The sequence below is a fragment of the Paramormyrops kingsleyae genome, chromosome 4 (assembly GCF_048594095.1).
Source record: "Paramormyrops kingsleyae isolate MSU_618 chromosome 4, PKINGS_0.4, whole genome shotgun sequence".
NCBI lineage: Eukaryota > Metazoa > Chordata > Actinopteri > Osteoglossiformes > Mormyridae > Paramormyrops > Paramormyrops kingsleyae.
Genome location: NC_132800.1, coordinates 22,359,524 through 22,377,271, shown reverse-complemented (window position 1 = coordinate 22,377,271; position 17,748 = coordinate 22,359,524). Strand labels below are relative to the sequence as shown.

The 17,748-nt window shown below is 52.4% G+C and overlaps 1 protein-coding gene and 1 long non-coding RNA gene across 3 annotated transcripts in view; one reads left to right on the top strand and one right to left on the bottom strand.

Moving 5' to 3' along the window:
* Positions 1-17,748, bottom strand: part of LOC111840212 (neuropilin-1a-like) — a 37,337-nt gene continuing 19,589 nt past the window's right edge. The window contains exons 7-17 of the mRNA XM_023804818.2: positions 12,988-13,143; positions 12,334-12,478; positions 10,666-10,994; positions 9,199-9,343; positions 7,706-7,810; positions 5,269-5,316; positions 3,921-4,067; positions 3,377-3,657; positions 2,761-2,902; positions 2,546-2,590; positions 1-1,895 (exon numbers count right to left, since the gene is read on the bottom strand). Coding sequence (XP_023660586.1) covers positions 1,627-1,895; positions 2,546-2,590; positions 2,761-2,902; positions 3,377-3,657; positions 3,921-4,067; positions 5,269-5,316; positions 7,706-7,810; positions 9,199-9,343; positions 10,666-10,994; positions 12,334-12,478; positions 12,988-13,143 — 1,812 coding nt within the window. The 3' untranslated portion in view covers positions 1-1,626. The remainder of the gene's footprint in view (positions 1,896-2,545; positions 2,591-2,760; positions 2,903-3,376; positions 3,658-3,920; positions 4,068-5,268; positions 5,317-7,705; positions 7,811-9,198; positions 9,344-10,665; positions 10,995-12,333; positions 12,479-12,987; positions 13,144-17,748) is intronic.
* Positions 13,034-17,307, top strand: LOC140588780 (uncharacterized). 2 transcript variants are annotated; one of them, XR_011989987.1, is made up of 5 exons: positions 13,034-13,161; positions 14,431-14,650; positions 14,762-14,896; positions 16,150-16,336; positions 16,543-17,307. It is a non-coding gene; the product is annotated as an uncharacterized lncRNA (long non-coding RNA). The 2 variants fall into 2 exon arrangements; XR_011989986.1 differs by having other exon boundaries at positions 16,150-17,307.

Genomic DNA, 17,748 nt, shown 5'->3' with positions numbered 1-17,748 from the left:
TCTTAATAAAACATTTATTTCATCTGATTCTTTGGAATGTAGTAGTCATAAGTCAAAGTGAGAGACAGCGGTGAGTTTATGAGCGTGACCCTGGTATCGCAGTACAAACATAATTTTAGCTTTTAAGGCATTGCTGTTTATTCATTTTTTTTCCTACAACAGCAAAGTACAGAAGCAGTATTGAAAATAAAACTTCTCATAAAAAAAGAAAAGCACAAACGTCAGATGACAGTACAAAACAAGTGGTAACATAACTCTTAAATGGAAACGTTACTGTAGCAAATTGATATAGCTTCTCAATGATGAAAAACACCTCAGTAAATTGTACATTGCAGAATCAAATCACATTACCTGAAATCATATAAAAAGAAACATTTGTAACACTGTCTTTTGCATTTTTTTTTTTTTTTTACAAATTCATATTATAAACACGTTTACCATTTAAATATATTCTTCAGTGCAACATTGTTTCTTTTATTTCCACACTACAGAGTCCTTTTATCACAACTCTGTTGACGTCAGCTCTCCTCTTCCGACACGGTACAGAGAGAATGGATGCGGGACACGGCACGTCTGACCCGTCGCCACGGCCATCTGACAACAGGGACCGGCGTTCCACCGGGTTTACGAAGCGGACTCCCTCGAGTGACACGGACCTGAGGCAGCGTATTGGCAGCTATTAACCTGGTGGAGCGCCGTAAACGCACAGAATTGTGCGTCAGCCGCCCCGCACGCCGATACAGTAAGAGTTTGCGGTACAGCCGGGGTACGAGAAGATCGAGCGGAGGCTTCGATTCCACCGCACTCCGGCGTAGCACAGCACACACAAAGCAGACTTGTTTCTCCTGACCCACGGGAGCTATTTCACAACATCTCAGTTACTTGATCCATTTAACGTGAACGTTACCGAGGCTGACATGACAGGGCTGTAGATACTGTCTCCAGACCCAAGCTCTGACAAAGCAGGGGTCGTTTCGAGGGAAATCGAGAAATGAGCGCTTCTCTCAGCCGGGCTACAATCTCCGATGACACATCTGTGGCTGTGGAGAAGAACACTGCAGCTTTTTTTTGTTAAAAGAGGTTCTTTTTTCAAATATATTATAATTTATATACAAAATGGGACACGGTGGGAAACCTGCGTGGATCCACTCGGCAGAACGATACTCGCGGCGTCCAGAACTAAAGGCGGAACTGTTAATAATAAAATAAAAAAATCACCCAAGGCGTGACGAAGGCACTGCGGGAACCATACGTGCGACTAGCGCCTCACACTGAGCACACACAGACACTGCATGGCAGTGTGGTTCGTTTGGGGTTTTCCGACCAAAGACGAAATAAAAAGTTTTAAAATCTTAAAATTAAAGTTCTATCCAGGAAAAAAAGACAAATACGCCAGAATGTCCTCTTGATTGGTCTCAGGACCAGCATCTGGTTATTTCAGTGAAAAAGAAAACAACAACAAAAAAAAAAAAACTAAATTAAAATAATCATCTTACTGTACACATTTTTTTCCTTCAATTTTATACACAGTGTCCCCCTAGTGGTGAGTTTCCTTCACTGCAGGTCCTGAGAAAAGCCTGGCTCAGTCCCAGCCTCTGTGGACAGGAGGCGCCTTGCTGGTGACCCTCACGCTTCCGAATATGATTTCTGTGCATTCAGCTTGTCCTTCTTCAGCTTAACGCCGTCCACCAGCTCAAAGTTGTAGTTCTCCAGTGCCGAGAGGTTCCGGTCCGACACGCCGCCGTGGGAGCAGGCGCAGTAGAGGACGACCCCGCAGATGGCCCCCAGGAAAACGCCCAGGGCGCTCATGGCGATGATGGTTATCAGGATGGGGTCCAGTGTCCTCAGCATGGTCCCCGGGCCGTCCATGATGTCGTCTGGGTAATCTGTGTATGCTGTAGCACAGGGGTGAGAGCAGAGAGACATGCTGTCTCAGGGCTCCTCAGTCAATTTTTACAGCTACCTCACCGATTTAAGACATATAATTGGCTAATGTATATACATGGGTGGGGCCACAGGGGCACTAGCCCCAGCTGAACGCTGATTGGCCACCTCACCTATCACTCACTGATTTAAAACATATAATTGGCTAATGTATATATATGGGTGGGGCCACATGGGCACTAGCCCCAGCTGAATGCTGATTGGCCCCGAAGTGCCCCCTCACCTATCACTCACCGATTTAAAACATATAATTGGCTAATGTATAAATTAGGCTCCTCTTATGCGTCTCACCTTTAAAAAAAATAGACATACAAGAAAGGATCAGAGAGCATGATCAGCCAGGAGAAAATGGGTTTCAGGGTCTTGGTCAAGGACCCAATAGTGACATCACTCTGCCAGCCATGGGATTTGAACTAATAACCTTCTGATCACAGGCATGGAGTCCGACCCCACAAGACCACACATTTCCACGATTAAGCAAACTTCTCCTAATTTGCTAATTTCTCTTCATTAATTTGCTGCCATTTCACTAATGTGTGGTCACTTAACGCCAATTCAAAATGGAGAATATCTGAGATGGAATGAAAAGAGCACGACGTACAGATTTTATCCGGTGACCCTGGAAATTCCGTTGGAGCACCTGCGTCTGAAAAAGGACAAAAGTGCTGATCAGAACCGGAAGAGAAGCCCAGGCTGGCCAGCCCGATCCGGGGCACGGGATGATGGGGGCGGGGCATGGGATGATGGGGGCGGGCATTTGATGATGGGGGCGGGGCACGGGATGATGGGGGCGGGACACTCGATGACGTTGCTCACTTATGTTAATGACGAACTCGGAGCTGAAACTTGGAAGGACGGTGAGAACCCTATCACTGTCCAGGCAGTCTCTCAGGACCATGATGTCATCCAAGGCAATGTGGCCCCAGGTGTTACTCTCCAGCACCCCCTCAATCACCACCTGGGGGGAGGGACACACAACTTTAAACAGGGCTTTATGTGTCAGAAGTACAAGGTACAGGAATGCTTCTTTGGCTGCATCCCATCTCCTGTGACACAAGGCGAGGCTACATGCCAGTCAGCCCCCCCCCCCCCCCCCATATTAGTAACCAAGACATTAGCATAGAGCAGTTCCTGGATGCTAATGTTAAGTTACATAATATGCATACAAAACAAATTTCAGGGGAAATTGGGTGCAACTGAAAACAGTGGATAAGTGAATAGGAATTATGATAATTTTTTAATCACATGATAATGTGATAATACAGCATGATAAAAACAACAACACAATTAACATTATAACCTGATCACCTGTAAATTATGACATAATAGCAATGATAAAGAAACTGGTAACAGCGTGATAATTAAGCCTACTTAAGCACCGAAAGCACTTCCTGTTCGAGTCTGGAAGAGACGCCGGAAGGTGCTGGGGTACCTGGTGGGGCGACGTGGAGGCGGGAATCAGCACGCGGCCCTGCGTCCAGCGCCCCCCCCTGCGTCCGCCGTTACTCCACAGCACGGGCTCGTCGTCTCTGTGCCTGCCCCCGTTCCTCCTCCGCCTCACCAACAGGTTCCCGACGTGCGGCTCCGCCGTGTGGAACCAGAAGGACAGGCACACGTCTGGGTCTTGCCCCATCAGAGGGCTCACCAGCCGGCCCGTCACGCGCTCCTGAGTGTCGGAGACCGAGTGCAGGTAGACGAAGTTCCCAAAGTCACCTGCAGGGGGAGCAGCACTTTAGAGAGGGCAAGGAGAACAGGCTGCACCACACTATGGATCAGACATTTCAAATTATTTATCTTATGGAAATATTAAGAATTCTGCACAAAGGTACAATAGCAACACTCTCACACAATTATGATACCTGTAGTTGGATTAAGCATAAATCACAAAGCTGTTTTATTTACTGGTCACTGATTCTCGACATTGACCCCTTCACCATTCCCCTTGGTGCCCCCCCCCCCATTGGTGCCTCTCTTACCATTATGGTCCAGGGTGGGGCCAGTGCCCGTGCCTGAATTTCCGTCAGACCGGATGACCCACTTGACGTTCCCGTCCGACTCCGGGTTCCAGCCGCAGAATGAGGGTTCACTGGTTCGGCCAAAGTCACACTCAAGCCACGCAAAGTCTGCAACAAGAGCCATGAGATGGGTCAATTCTGCCGCACTGCCACGGGGTTACCTTAAAATGCACTGATTCCTGCTAACGTTAGCATCTGGCTTCTTGGTTAGCTTTAGCTCCCTGCACTTGACTTAGCGTTATCACCTTGCGTCTTGATTAGCTTAGCGCCCTGCATCTGACTTAGCTTTAGCGCCCGGCATCTGACTTAGCTTTAGCAGATGTTAGCTTTAGTGCTTTATTTCTGAGTTAGCTTTAGCGCCTTCCCCCTCAGTTAGCTTTAGTGCTTTATTTCTGAGTTAGCTTTAGCGCCTTCCCCCTTGGTTAGCTTTAGTGCCCTGCATGTGAGTTAGCTTTAGTGCTTTACTTCTGAGTTAGCTTTAGCGCCTTCCCCCTTGGTTAGCTTTAGTGCCCTGCATGTGAGTTAGCTTTAGTGCTTTACTTTTGAGTTAGCTTTAGTACCCTGCTTCTGGGTTAGCTTAGCAACTCACTTGTCACAATGCTCTATTTAACATTATTTAACCGCTCATTCATTTGGTCAGCAAACACATCTATTCCCAGTTTAAATGCAATTATATGGATGCCAATTACACGACATACAAAGTGGGCACATTTCTTAACAATGCAGCACACAGGTGAGCACGAAAACCCCTTAGCAGTCTGTGCCTCCGTGCGTTTTTTTTTTTTTTTTTATGTGGAAACACAGGCTAAAAATACATCTCGCAGTCAATGTTGCCCTTATAAGGTTGTGACTGGAGGAGCCTGCAGGCTGATAACCACTAGAGGGCAGCAGAGAGCTTTCCCTAGTCAATGAGAATGTTCCTGGAAGCAGCAGATTAAAAATACATGACAGGAAGAGAAATGCGAGGATGGAAAGGCTTTGATATTTCAAAGAAGGCAAAGAAGTCAGTAACGTCTTCAAGGCAGACCTGCTGCGGTCCATAGAGTTGATAGGGATTCTGTGGAACCAGCAGCATTTAGGTATAATGTACAAGGAGTCATTTGTGAGAATTGATTGAAAGTTTTAGAGGAACGAATGCGCGATGGCGGTGAGGTGGGGGGGCAGAGGGAGGGGGCACCGCTCTCAGTCATGCAGAGCTATTTCTATGGCAATGAAAACGCAATTTTCCGCCCGGCGGGGCTCCGCTGTCATTGGCTGACGGAGCCTGACGTTCGCCATCTGCCCCGGGCGGGAGCAGGGCCTGGCTCACCTGCCTCCGCATCCATCTCCTGAGTGACTCCCTCCGGGGTCGTGGCACCTGCAGGACAACAAGCAGGAGACTTGATGAGGCATTACTGGGAACACTGGCGGAAATAGAGGTAAAGGGGTCAAACTCAGGGTCATGGTCCAGCTCGGGAGCACAGAGCCCTGCAGAGGGTGGCCGGGTCATCACCAGGACACATCTGCTCTCACTTCAGGCCATTAACACAGCGGACTGCCTCGGAAAGGCGGACAGCGTCACCAGTGACTGCAGTCTCCCTACGCAGGCCCTGGTCTCCCGCCTCCCTGACAGACTGCCTCGGAAAGGCGGACAGCGTCACCAGTGACTGCAGTCTCCCTACGCAGGCCCTGGTCTCCCGCCTCCCTGACAGACTGCCTCGGAAAGGCGGACAGCGTCACCAGTGACTGCAGTCTCCCTACGCAGGCCCTGGTCTCCCGCCTCCCTGACAGACTGCCTCGGAAAGGCGGACAGCGTCACCAGTGACTGCAGTCTCCCTACGCAGGCCCTGGTCTCCCGCCTCCCTGACAGACTGCCTCGGAAAGGCGGACAGCGTCACCAGTGACTGCAGTCTCCCTACCCAGGCCCTGGTCTCCCGCCTCACTGACAGACTGCCTCGGAAAGGCGGACAGCGTCACCAGTGACTGCAGTCTCCCTACGCAGGCCCTGGTCTCCCGCCTCCCTGACAGACTGCCTCGGAAAGGCGGACAGCGTCACCAGTGACTGCAGTCTCCCTACCCAGGCCCTGGTCTCCCGCCTCACTGACAGACTGCCTCGGAAAGGCGGACAGCGTCACCAGTGACTGCAGTCTCCCTACACAGGCCCTGGTCTCCCGCCTCCCTGACAGACTGCCTCGGAAAGGCGGACAGCGTCACCAGTGACTGCAGTCTCCCTACGCAGGCCCTGGTCTCCCGCCTCACTGACAGACGGCCTCGGAAAGGCGGACAGAGTCACCAGTGACTGCAGTCTCCCTACACAGGCCCTGGTCTCCCGTCCTCACGAACAGACGGCCTCGGAAAGGCGGACAGCGTCGCCAGTGACTGCAGTCTCCCTACGCAGGCCCTGGTCTCCCGCCTCCCTGACAGACTGCCTCGGAAAGGCGGACAGCGTCACCAGTGACTGCAGTCTCCCTACGCAGGCCCTGGTCTCCCGCCTCCCTGACAGACTGCCTCGGAAAGGCGGACAGCGTCACCAGTGACTGCAGTCTCCCTACGCAGGCCCTGGTCTCCCGCCTCACTGACAGACGGCCTCGGAAAGGCGGACAGAGTCACCAGTGACTGCAGTCTCCCTACACAGGCCCTGGTATCCCGTCCTCACGAACAGACGGCCTCGGAAAGGCGGACAGCGTCGCCAGTGACTGCAGTCTCCCTACGCAGGCCCTGGTCTCCCGCCTCCCTGACAGACTGCCTCGGAAAGGCGGACAGCGTCACCAGTGACTGCAGTCTCCCTACGCAGGCCCTGGTCTCCCGCCTCACTGACAGACGGCCTCGGAAAGGCGGACAGAGTCACCAGTGACTGCAGTCTCCCTACGCAGGCCCTGGTCTCCCGCCTCCCTGACAGACTGCCTCGGAAAGGCGGACAGCGTCGCCCGTGACTGCAGTCTCCCTACGCAGGCCCTGGTCTCCCGCCTCCCTGACAGACTGCCTCGGAAAGGCGGACAGCGTCGCCCGTGACTGCAGTCTCCCTACGCAGGCCCTGGTCTCCCGCCTCCCTGACAGACGGCCTCGGAAAGGCGGACAGCGTCGCCAGTGACTGCAGTCTCCCTACGCAGGCCCTGGTCTCCCGCCTCACTGACAGACGGCCTCGGAAAGGCGGACAGCGTCGCCAGTGACTGCAGTCTCCCTACGCAGGCCCTGGTCTCCCGCCTCACTGACAGACTGCCTCGGAAAGGCGGACAGCGTCGCCAGTGACTGCAGTCTCCCTACGCAGGCCCTGGTCTCCCGCCTCACTGACAGACTGCCTCGGAAAGGCGGACAGCGTCACCCGTGACTGCAGTCTCCCTACGCAGGCCCTGGTCTCCCGCCTCACTGACAGACGGCCTCGGAAAGGCGGACAGCGTCACCAGTGACTGCAGTCTCCCTACGCAGGCCCTGGTCTCCCGCCTCACTGACAGACGGCCTCGGAAAGGCGGACAGCGTCGCCCGTGACTGCTGCCTCCCTACACAGGCCTTGTCATTACTTATTGTTATTCTTTAAATTTGTGTTAAATGACACCCTGCAGGAGGCAAACAAGAATCTTCTCACTGTATGAAATAAATATGACAATAACCTTGGAACTGGAACTCAGAGGTGAGACTGCGCACAAGCAGCAAGCGGTGAGATGCTAATAACAAATGGAATCTCAGATCCTTCAGGTTCTGCAGACAGGGCTGGGTGAGAATCAGGGAACGGGGGGGTACCAGAGAGACAGGGGGGGGGGGGGCTGTACCTGGGCCCTCGTCACTGTCTACAGTACTGCTGTGGCAGCTGCCGGAGTCGACATCACACTCGTCCGGTAATGGCGTGGTGGGGGCAGATGAGGGCATGGCGGGCTCTGGAAGGAGGAGACGGGGAGAGTGTAAAACACGGCCCAGAGCTCAAACACGCAGGGTCGACGGTGCACTTCCTGAAAAGCGCTCAACACCCCTAGTTCAGGAGGCAAAATCGCACGACAATGACAAGGCAACCATCCATCATTCACAAATGCTTATCTGATACAGTGTGGGTGCAGACCTGCAGAATATTGCAGGAAGTGCAGGGCAGGGGACAGCCCGGGATGCCCTACATTATCAGCGTGTGGGAAGAGACCAGGAGATAACCCATGCTGACATGGGGGGAACATGAATATTTCACACTGAGCTTGGGATGGGACTCGACCCAACAACCACATGGCGTGAAGCTACAGAGCCACCCCGTCAAGGGAGTTCACTGGAAGGTGGATCATCTCCACGCTATACCTGACCACAGAATGACGGTCTTTCATTTATCACAGAGTGGGCAGATGTAAGGTCAGCCCTCCCCCGCCCTCCATCCCAGCAGGACCGAGCAGCACAGATGTCTGAGTAACTCTGAATCCTGCGGAGGGTGAAGAGGAAAGCCGGGAAAGCAGCTGGGCGTGGTGGCAGCCAGGAGGGGGCGGCAGGGTGGGCTCTGGGGTCGCGCACAGCCCCCCCGGGGCAGACGGGCTCTGCCATGAGGCTCACTGCCCCGTGGAGGGTGCCCCCCGACTTAGAGCTTACACGCGCGAGCCGCCAGCCTAATCAGGCCACAAAATCCGCTTACGGCACCTGAAGGCGTGCAGCCATACTACAGCAACTCCCCTTAGCGACGAGCGTCGCCGTAACGACAGCAGGGCTCAGAGCCGGCAACCGGGAGGATTTGTATTAATCACGCCTGTTATACATTCATGTCAGTTTGACACAGATTCCTGCCAACATAAAGAGCTTAATGCAGGATTATACATTTACTAACTAAGGATGCTTTTTACATCTGTAGAGCAATATAGGTTCTGTAACTGAAACCAGTCTTTGGGGGCTCCCAGACATTCCATATTTTTGCTCCCTCCCAGCCGTGGGCTGAAAGGTAAAAGAGCAGAAATGCTGGTACATGAATTAGCATCCCATGGCGACAGTGCCCCCTGCTGGCCGCCGAGTTTTACACAGGCTGCATATGGCTTCAGGGAAACTGATGGGAGTTTTAATTACACAGAAATGTTCTGAGGGCAGAACAAAAAAAAATGACTGGTTCAGAGAGATAACCAATCAGATCTTGGTCAGATGTCAGACCAACCAATCAGATATCTCGGTTGCACCTCGTCTAGTTGCTTGGACCTGCCTCCTCTACAATGCGATTGGGGGATAGGGTGTGGTCACCTGCCGATTTGCAGGGCCCACATGTTACGCTGAACCCCCATCTTTGTTACTCTTGAGACCCAAGACCCACCTTGCAGGTTGCAGCCGAGCAGCTCCAGCCGCAGCCCCATGCCGACAGTGCCGCCCTTCTCGGGGTACACCCTCAGGAAGCGCGTCACCAGCGGATCCAGCATCCGCAGCTCCGGCGTGTCGTAGTTCTGGTTCCCCTCGAAAATCTGCCGAGCGGTCGGGGGGAGGGTAGAGTAGAGAGTGGCACAGTGGGTGGAGTCACGTTACAGGCCACGCCCACAGACAGACCGCAGCCAACCCCAAGACACGAACAAGATGGGGACCATCGCCACAATGCATGATCACATTAGTAACTAAGAACTAAGGACTGGGGAGGCTCTCTAATATTTCTCGTTCCCTTGCTGAAATTTTGCCGTGTCGCGTAAAACAGATGATTATAACTGATTGTATCAAGACCCCCTGAAAACCCCTGGTCTAGTGTATACACCTGGCAAACTGGGAACGGAGACCTTTCAGTCTTCCACCCATGGAACACACCACCATTTGGAGTGTGGTTCCATCACTGTTCCAGTTCACACACGGAGAGATGACCCCCCCCCACTTTGGCAGAGTGAGGCCTCTCTGGACCTCAGCAGCCTTTCAGACGCTGCTGGCTCACAAGGCTTCAGCTGCCCCAAAATATGGGGACTTCTCTCACTCCAGCACATCCTTTATAGTTGTAAATGTAATTGCCATTTTAATTGCAAGGCTAATTAAGGCACCTTCATCACTACAGAAGTTCACTGGACTGTGTTCTTGCATAATTACCCCAATTATCCTGTCCAAACAGTGCCCTCAATACACTCAGTATATTACAGTCCGTATGCACCCCTTTTGTCTTTGTAAAGATGCTTTATTTCACTTTACTTCCATTGTAATTATAGAAATAATTGCCACTAGGAAGAAAGCATATTTCATCCTATAACAAGGCCTCTGCTTGACTAAGAGTTCAATGTGCTGGAAGAAGCCTGTGAACAGAGAGATGAGAGTGGAGATAGACCACTCATACATGCAATCACTGAGCATGCAGACAGCGCGATACGATCACAGAGTTAAGCATGCAGGCAGAGCCAGACAATAACAAGCTGAGAATGCAGACAAAGCGACACGATCACAGAGCTGAAAATACAGACCGGGCAGCATGGTGACAGGGCAAGGTCTGCTCTTGACCACAAATCAGAGCATGAAAGCAGATGCACAGAGCTGAGTGTAAAGCCACAGCAACAGAATAAGAGTGCGTGCAAGCAAAGCGACATGATCACAGAGCTGAAAATAGAGGTGGAGTGAAACAAGGATCTGAGCATGCAGGCAGAGTGACACGATCACAGAGCTGAGCATACAGGCAGAGTGACACGATCACAGAGCTGACCATACAGGCAGAGTGACACGATCACAGAGCTGAGCATACAGGCAGAGTGACACGATCACAGAGCTGAGCATACAGACACAGATCTAGGATCAGGCCCCCGACGGCAGCCTCTGTGCTCACCTTGGGCTTGTTGGTGTCGTTGTCCAACACCAGAGTCCAGTTGGAGCCGGTGCTGCTGTAGGCCAGGCGGAACTTGCGCATGAAGACCCTGTGCTCGCGCAACTTGCCCCCCTGAGTGATGAGGCCATTCACCAGTCGCTCCTGACCCAGGTCCACCTGCAGCCACTCGTTCTTCAGGTTCTGGGTCTCCGGCACGGTCCAGCCCGCACGGCCCGTCAGCAGGCGGGCGTTTTCAGGTACCCAGCTGCGGTCCACTTGCGAGGAGACCGTGATCTGGGACTCGGAGATGGCGCCGGACACCATGCCGAGCATATTGAAGCATGGGTATTCTGGTGAAGAGGGTTACGGCCAACTGGTTAGTCTGGTGAAGAGGGTTACGGCCAACTGGTTAGTCTGGGGAAGAGGGTTACGGCTGACCAGTTAGTCTGGTTCTTTCTGGGGACCACAATTAATATAAGAAAACATTTTGCATCCTATTTTTGGTAAAATCTCAGATGACAACGAGGTAAAGGCCCCCTGGAAGCATCCGGAACGCTGACGCCCATATCCCTCTGCGGCTCTGCTGACTGTTATTTCTCATTCCCGTTTTACGAAATGAGCAAAATTGGAAAATGTGTTGTAAAGCAAATGCAACAAACTGAGCCACAAGGACTACTGGGTGGATGACGGGTGGAAGGATGTAGGACAACCGCAGGCGGCAGGTAAGAAGCGATGACAGACAAAGCGTATTGGCAATGAGGGTGTGGCTATGAGTCATTGGGTAGATTCAGCGGACGGACACCAAATGTGCCGAGCTCCAGGAGCAAGGCCCAGTACCAAGCGCAGACACGCCGGCTGCTCCAGGGCCGTCCCACCCCCCCCAGTTCATCCTTAACGTTGCTGACCCTACCCGGCTCTCCGGGGGAGGGGAGGGGGAGCCAGACAGATTTCTGGGAATCAGCATGCCTTTTCCGTTAATGCAAAATCCAGTCTGTGCCCTGAAGGTACAATGGCAGCAGTGTTGTTCCAACCTCGTCCAATAATTGTCTGGCCGCTCCCGGAAGCCTCCCCCCCCCCCCCATGACACTCGGGGATCCATTAAGGAGTCGGCGGCCGTCCTGCGCATTTCCCCGCGTCGTGCCCATTTGAGGCTTGGCTGACTTCGCTCCTTCTGTCTTTTTGCAGGCGAGTCTGAGCCCAGAGAGCCGGCAATGAAGGGGGAGCTCTGACGCCTGGGGGCGTCAGGATGGGATTTCAGATTTTCAGAGATGGGGGCCTTCGTTTCGGGGAGGGGGACTAATTTCAGTCAAGAGCGAACTACCTCCCAAGAGCGAGGAATGTTCCTTCAAGTCATCGTTTTTTGTTAGACGAGAAGCGTCTGGTAAAATGCATCCTGTTAGGATTCTGCTGTTAAGCTTGAGGAATCATTTTAGAGATTCCCGCTCTCTATAATGACTTTAAAGGTTCCCAGTCTTTACAATGATTTAAAGTTTTGCTATCTTTATAACAACTTTGAAGGTTCCCAGATGCACACATGACGACAATCAAAGTGAGACAGGTGCGCTGCATCGTTTGTGATTAGCTGGGGTTAAAGGTGGGTGAACGACGTGAATTATGTGTATTGCATGTTACCTGCTCTCCACGTGCAAACGCTGTGGGAGTGTCGGCCCATACGCAGCGTGGACCCACCTGAGAGCTTGCAGCCGTACACCTCGAAGCGTATGGAGACGCCCTGCTCCCAGGAGACGGGCCGGACGCGGATGAAACGGGTGAGCGTGGGTTTGGGCAGCGTCGCCTTCACCACGTCGGTGGGGTTGGAGTTACCAGTGAACACCTGCGAAAGGTGGGAGGATGTTACTTCACGTTGGCACTATCATGGTCTGAAGCTTTCAGGGTTAGGGCTACAGGCTCCTTCAGATCTCCACTCTCATGGTTTGAGCTTATGGGAGTTTCACTTACACATAAATGTTCTGAGGGCAAAAATGATTAGTTCGGAGAGATAACCAATCAGATTGTAGAGGAAGTGGGCCCATGCAACTAGACGAGGCAGGACCAAGACATCTGATTGGTTGGTCTTGCCTCCTCTTTTTTTGTGTATGTAAAACTCCCATGAGCATTGTTTAAAAGTGTTTCCTCTTTTTTACAATTGAGGTTCCACTGGGAATGGCTTGTAAAGTTAAAAATACAGAAATGTAATGCTTACTAAAACATGCCACCTCAAATGGTAGGTCCACTGCTCAGCTCTCTTCCCAGGGTCTGAACCCACAATGTTCTGGCCTCGAGACACTTAAGTGGCCAGTGTGACAGCCGGGGGGGGGGGGGGGGGGGAGCGGGAGCGTTTACCTTGGGCTTAGAGTTCTCTCTCAGGGGGACCCAGTCCTCGCCGTTGGAGCTCAGGTCCAGTTTGTAAGACTTGACATAGTAACCACGCTGGGTCTCCTTGGAGATGGCTCCTTGCAGACCGATAGCTGTAACCAGGCGGAGAAAACCCAGGTCCACCTTAGGAGCCAAACAAAGGTGCGTTTCGGTTAAAGGGATGGAGATACAAAGGTGCGTTTCGGTTAAAGGGATGGAGATACAAAGGTGCGTTTCGGTTAAAGGGATGGAGATACAAAGGTGCGTTTCGGTTAAAGGGATGGAGATACAAAGGTGCGTTTCGGTTAAAGGGATGGAGATACAAAGGTGCGTTTCGGTTAAAGGGATGGAGATACAAAGGTGCGTTTCGGTTAAAGGGATGGAGATTCAACCAGTGAGGGTTGCCATCGTTGACAGAATCCTAGCAAGGGGCAGCCACTGGGGGGCGCTAGCAAGTCCATCAGGACTCCATTAAGGGAGAATTCAGAAAAATTTGGTGCTGCAGAAATTTTTGGTGCGACACACTGCGGAGTGTCTGAGACAGTTTGGACAGCACCGAAAGGATTATTGAAGGATTACTGAAACGCCATGGGGGGTAACCTTTGCTATGTGCTGTAGCCATGACAACAAAGACACTTGCTGTATATCACAGGCATACAAACACACGACGAGGTGTTTGCTTTCTGCCACAGAGATCATGTTACAGTATAACAGACTTACACCATCGTGGCTCCAATCAAACAAACAAACTGAATCCAGCTCCGTTATACAGGTTTAGCCTTCCAAGGACTATTGTTTACTAGTTAGATTTTTAAATAAGGTCGAGAATTACTTTGGTCCAATAAACTGAGCTAGTCTGAGTCTAGTCTGAGTCTAGTTTGAGTCTAGTCTGCATGACAATTTAATAAGAGTTCAAACGTGCGGGAGGAGACAGTAAAGAATGTGGAAGTCAGACGTCTGTCTGGATGTGGAGAATCCCCCCGCTCTCTGCTCAGCTTGGTCTGACAGCGGCCCCACCCAAGCACACACTGCAGCTCCACCTGCCAGGACCCCGAGCGCCCCCTAGTGGACTCCAGGCTGCTCTGCAGACCATCGGGTTCATTGGATTAGCTGTTAGTCACGGAAAGTCTGTGGAATGGGTGAGGTGGGGAGGGGGCGGGTTAGGGGTTTTTTGAGCCCCCCACAGTTGCAGGGGAGGGGGGAAATCCAACCCGATTCCCGCTCTTTATTTTTTGTGCAATCGGGTCAGTGGGTGAATGTAAAGGACATTCAAGGAACAAATCTGTTCATATTATTTATTTGCTTACGCTTTTTACGGGGTGGGGGGGGGGGGGGGGGGGATAGCGGCCCATCTGCCTGTGTGGGCTGAGTGAGTAAGTGCAAAACTCCAGGGACGGTGCAGAAATACTCCCTGTATTTTTTTCCCCTTAGGAAAAAAACGAAAAGCCGCAAGACATGAAGCCGGGCGTGGAAAAGGAACAGTCACTGGCGGTTTTTAATTTCAGTGTCCTCTGGCAGCGAGCGGTCTGCAGTCTGCGCGCTTGGTGGGGAAGTCCCTTATTTACACTGACCTAATAAAGGCGGGGAGGAACTCCTGCCTCATCGTCATGGCGACAGCACCGCCCCTGATCCTCACCTATGCAGATGTCAGGTAACCCCGACGGGAGCCTGGCGATTGCCACCGAATCCTTTGTTTGCTCAGCGGAGGGACCCATCCAGAGGGGCTCATGTGTCTGCCTGCGTGCTCCACATATTTACACAGCTGGACGTATTTACCGGAGGAATTCACATTATACAAGGAGCCCCAGCATCTGCAGTACTGCTCAGTATACGCATATTTTACTGAATGGCCGCTATACAGGCCAACGACAACAAACTGGATCTGAGAGACTCGGAGGTGGGTTGGAGGAGAATGTCTGCCTGTTACTGGTTGCATTATCCATGTATTACACTTCAAACGTACAGTGTATATATATACTGTACCTATGTGTGTACCTGTTTATATACATACACACAAACACCTGTGAACATAATAAATATGACACATGGAAAGTGTGTGATGGCAAGAAGAGGCCCAGGGATGGGGGCTGAAACTGGGAGCAGAGGAGAGGGGAGAGGGGGATAGTTTAACAAAAGCTGGGGGGGGTGTTCAGGGTTGAACACAAAATAGGTATTTTGGTGTCGGCGCATATATACTAAGCTCCAAAAATCAGCCAGTAACTGTGTCTGGGATTCAGGGTCAGGGGGGGTTACAGTGCGGCTGGATATAAATGACAGGTGCCCTGAAGGGGGGGGGGGGTCTCCTCTCTGCCACGCCCACGTCACACTGCCCCTTAGACACTAAGCACATAAACTCCGCTTCTGGGTTTGCTCAGCTGGTGCAGATGATGAGGCACAGCGCCCCCCCCCCCCCCAACCACCACGACTCCACAACATGCTGCACCCCCCCCCGGGCCGAGGCAAACAGCGAGAGACCGCATTATAAAGAAAGCAGCTTCCGAATTCCTGAATCAGCCCCCCGCCCAGTCGTGGGTGCCCGAGTGTCCAGCTGCCCCCACAATGACACAGTGGGGGGGGGGGGGGGGTTGAACGGCCGCTGTTAATCAGCTAATCAGCGTAATAAACCTGATAAAACGGGCCACTCGCTCTAGGCCCAGGGGAGACGCTGAGCTGAGAATGCCCCCCCCCAGGGGTGGCTCAGGGGACCGAGACAATGGAGGGCGGACGTGGCCTCGCGCGGGGGGGGGGTTACACTCGGTGGCGTTTCTGCACATCCTGGAAAAACAGGAAATGGCTGCGAGTGTTTGTCCGAGACCCCCACGTCAGGGCTGGTGCTGTAGCCTGACTCTCATACAACAGCATAGAAGGAATGTTTTTGATGGGGTGGGGGGGGGGCTCTTTATGAGGAGTCGGCATGGCTGCAATGAGGCCCCCTGTTTCCTTAAGGTGCCGGGTACGTGTTACCAGAAACCCACCCACTGAGTCCCCTGCGTGAACCTACTGCCTCCATTCAATGCTAGATAAGAGTGAATATCCCCCTTAACTGGAACAGCTTCCTCAGGCAGGGGAGGGGGCCATATCAGGATAGCATATGTTTTCTCATGGGGGTCCTTTCACATTTGAGATTAAACCTTCTACCCATTTACGCAGTTGGATATTAACTTAGGCCCAAACTGCCGGACTCAAGGGTCCCTCGCGGGAGTCCCCCACCGCTCCACGGTCAAATCCCTTGGATGAGGAGAAGTTCCACTATGGTGGAGCTCGAGAGACCCCTCGATGGTGCGTCAGTGCTCGAAGAAAGCGTGGAGCTATGGGACGGAGGTACGGATGACCAAAGGTGAGCAGAGACTGCGGGTGGCTGGCGTGCCGCTTGATCAGTCCGGGGGAGTCTGCTAGCATCATACCGGAGACCATTTTCTTACGCATTGTGAAAACCTCCCATCTGCTTTTCCGGAAGTCATTAAGCCTCAGTCCCTCTGGATCCCTACCTCCATTTTTTTCTGTTAGTTCCGTAAAAATTCCCCCTGACTTTATATCCCACAGGTTGCATATCTTTCGACCGGAGGGCTTTTCCTGAACGAGCCAGACCTGCCCCTCGCTGGTGCAACAACAGCTGCATAGCTGGTAGTCAAGCACAAAGGAGTTTGGCACGGTCCAGAGGCCTGGCAGGAGACTGGGGCGCGCCAGTAATCCTTCCCAGCACCTGCGCGATGAGCGAAGCAATACAAGAAACACGACGGCGAGGTTTTCCTGCGCCGCTCCGGTCGAATGCGACAAGCCGTGGGACCCAAGGAATCGCATGGAACAAAGACGGGAACGTAACACACAAACATGGCCTCAAGGCGATAAGACGAATGCCGCAATCCAGCCTCAGAGCTCTACAAGTATCACCCCCCCGAGCACACCTAACCGAAATTAAATCAAATGGATACCCCCCCACCCAACCCCGTGCTCACTGTAATAGCCGACAAGCCTGCAGATCTTATTGGGTTATGAATTAAACAAAGAAAAGGAGGAGTTTTTTTTTCGCCGTTTCCTTGGAAACCGATGGCGCAGAGCTCAACTTTGACATCTGACTGGTGAAAAGGAATTACAGAGCCCAGAATATCAGGGCAGAAAGAGGCTTATTAGAGGACATGAAAAAGCCACAATCTATTTTTCCGCAGAAGATTCAGATGACAGGAAAAAAAAGAAAAATTCAGAAAACCATGCGTTTAGGGATAGAAGAACATCAGGTGATCATGGTGATTTGGTTGGTGTCTTTAAGAGAGCATCCGCTGACACACTTGGATGCAGCTCAAATTTCAGTGGTGAGACAGTGCAGTGTGTGTGTGTGTGTGTGGGGGGGGGGGGCGGGTTACTTGGCCAGGTACAAACACTCTCCTTCCTCCCAGTCCTTCCTCCATAACCTGACACTTTCCCAGAATCCTTTGCCTACATTCTGCCAAGGCATGCCCTGTCTCCACCCATCCTCCGCGTGGACAATGGGAGGGGGGGGGGTTGTCATGGTGAAACGGCGACACTACAGAGCGGACCCTGGGAGATGGAGCATTCTCATGACGGGGGCAGCCGCGGGGGGTTCCACTCCCGCACAATGGGACCTCGGCCCCCGGTAGAAATGATATACCACTGGGGTGCCTTCTGTGATTTATTTTCTAAGCAGGAGGTCAGAATCAGCTCTCCAGGCTTGTTCTGTGAGTGTGGAGCGGGAGATCCGGTCTGATTTCGGTGCTAGGATCCCACACCCAG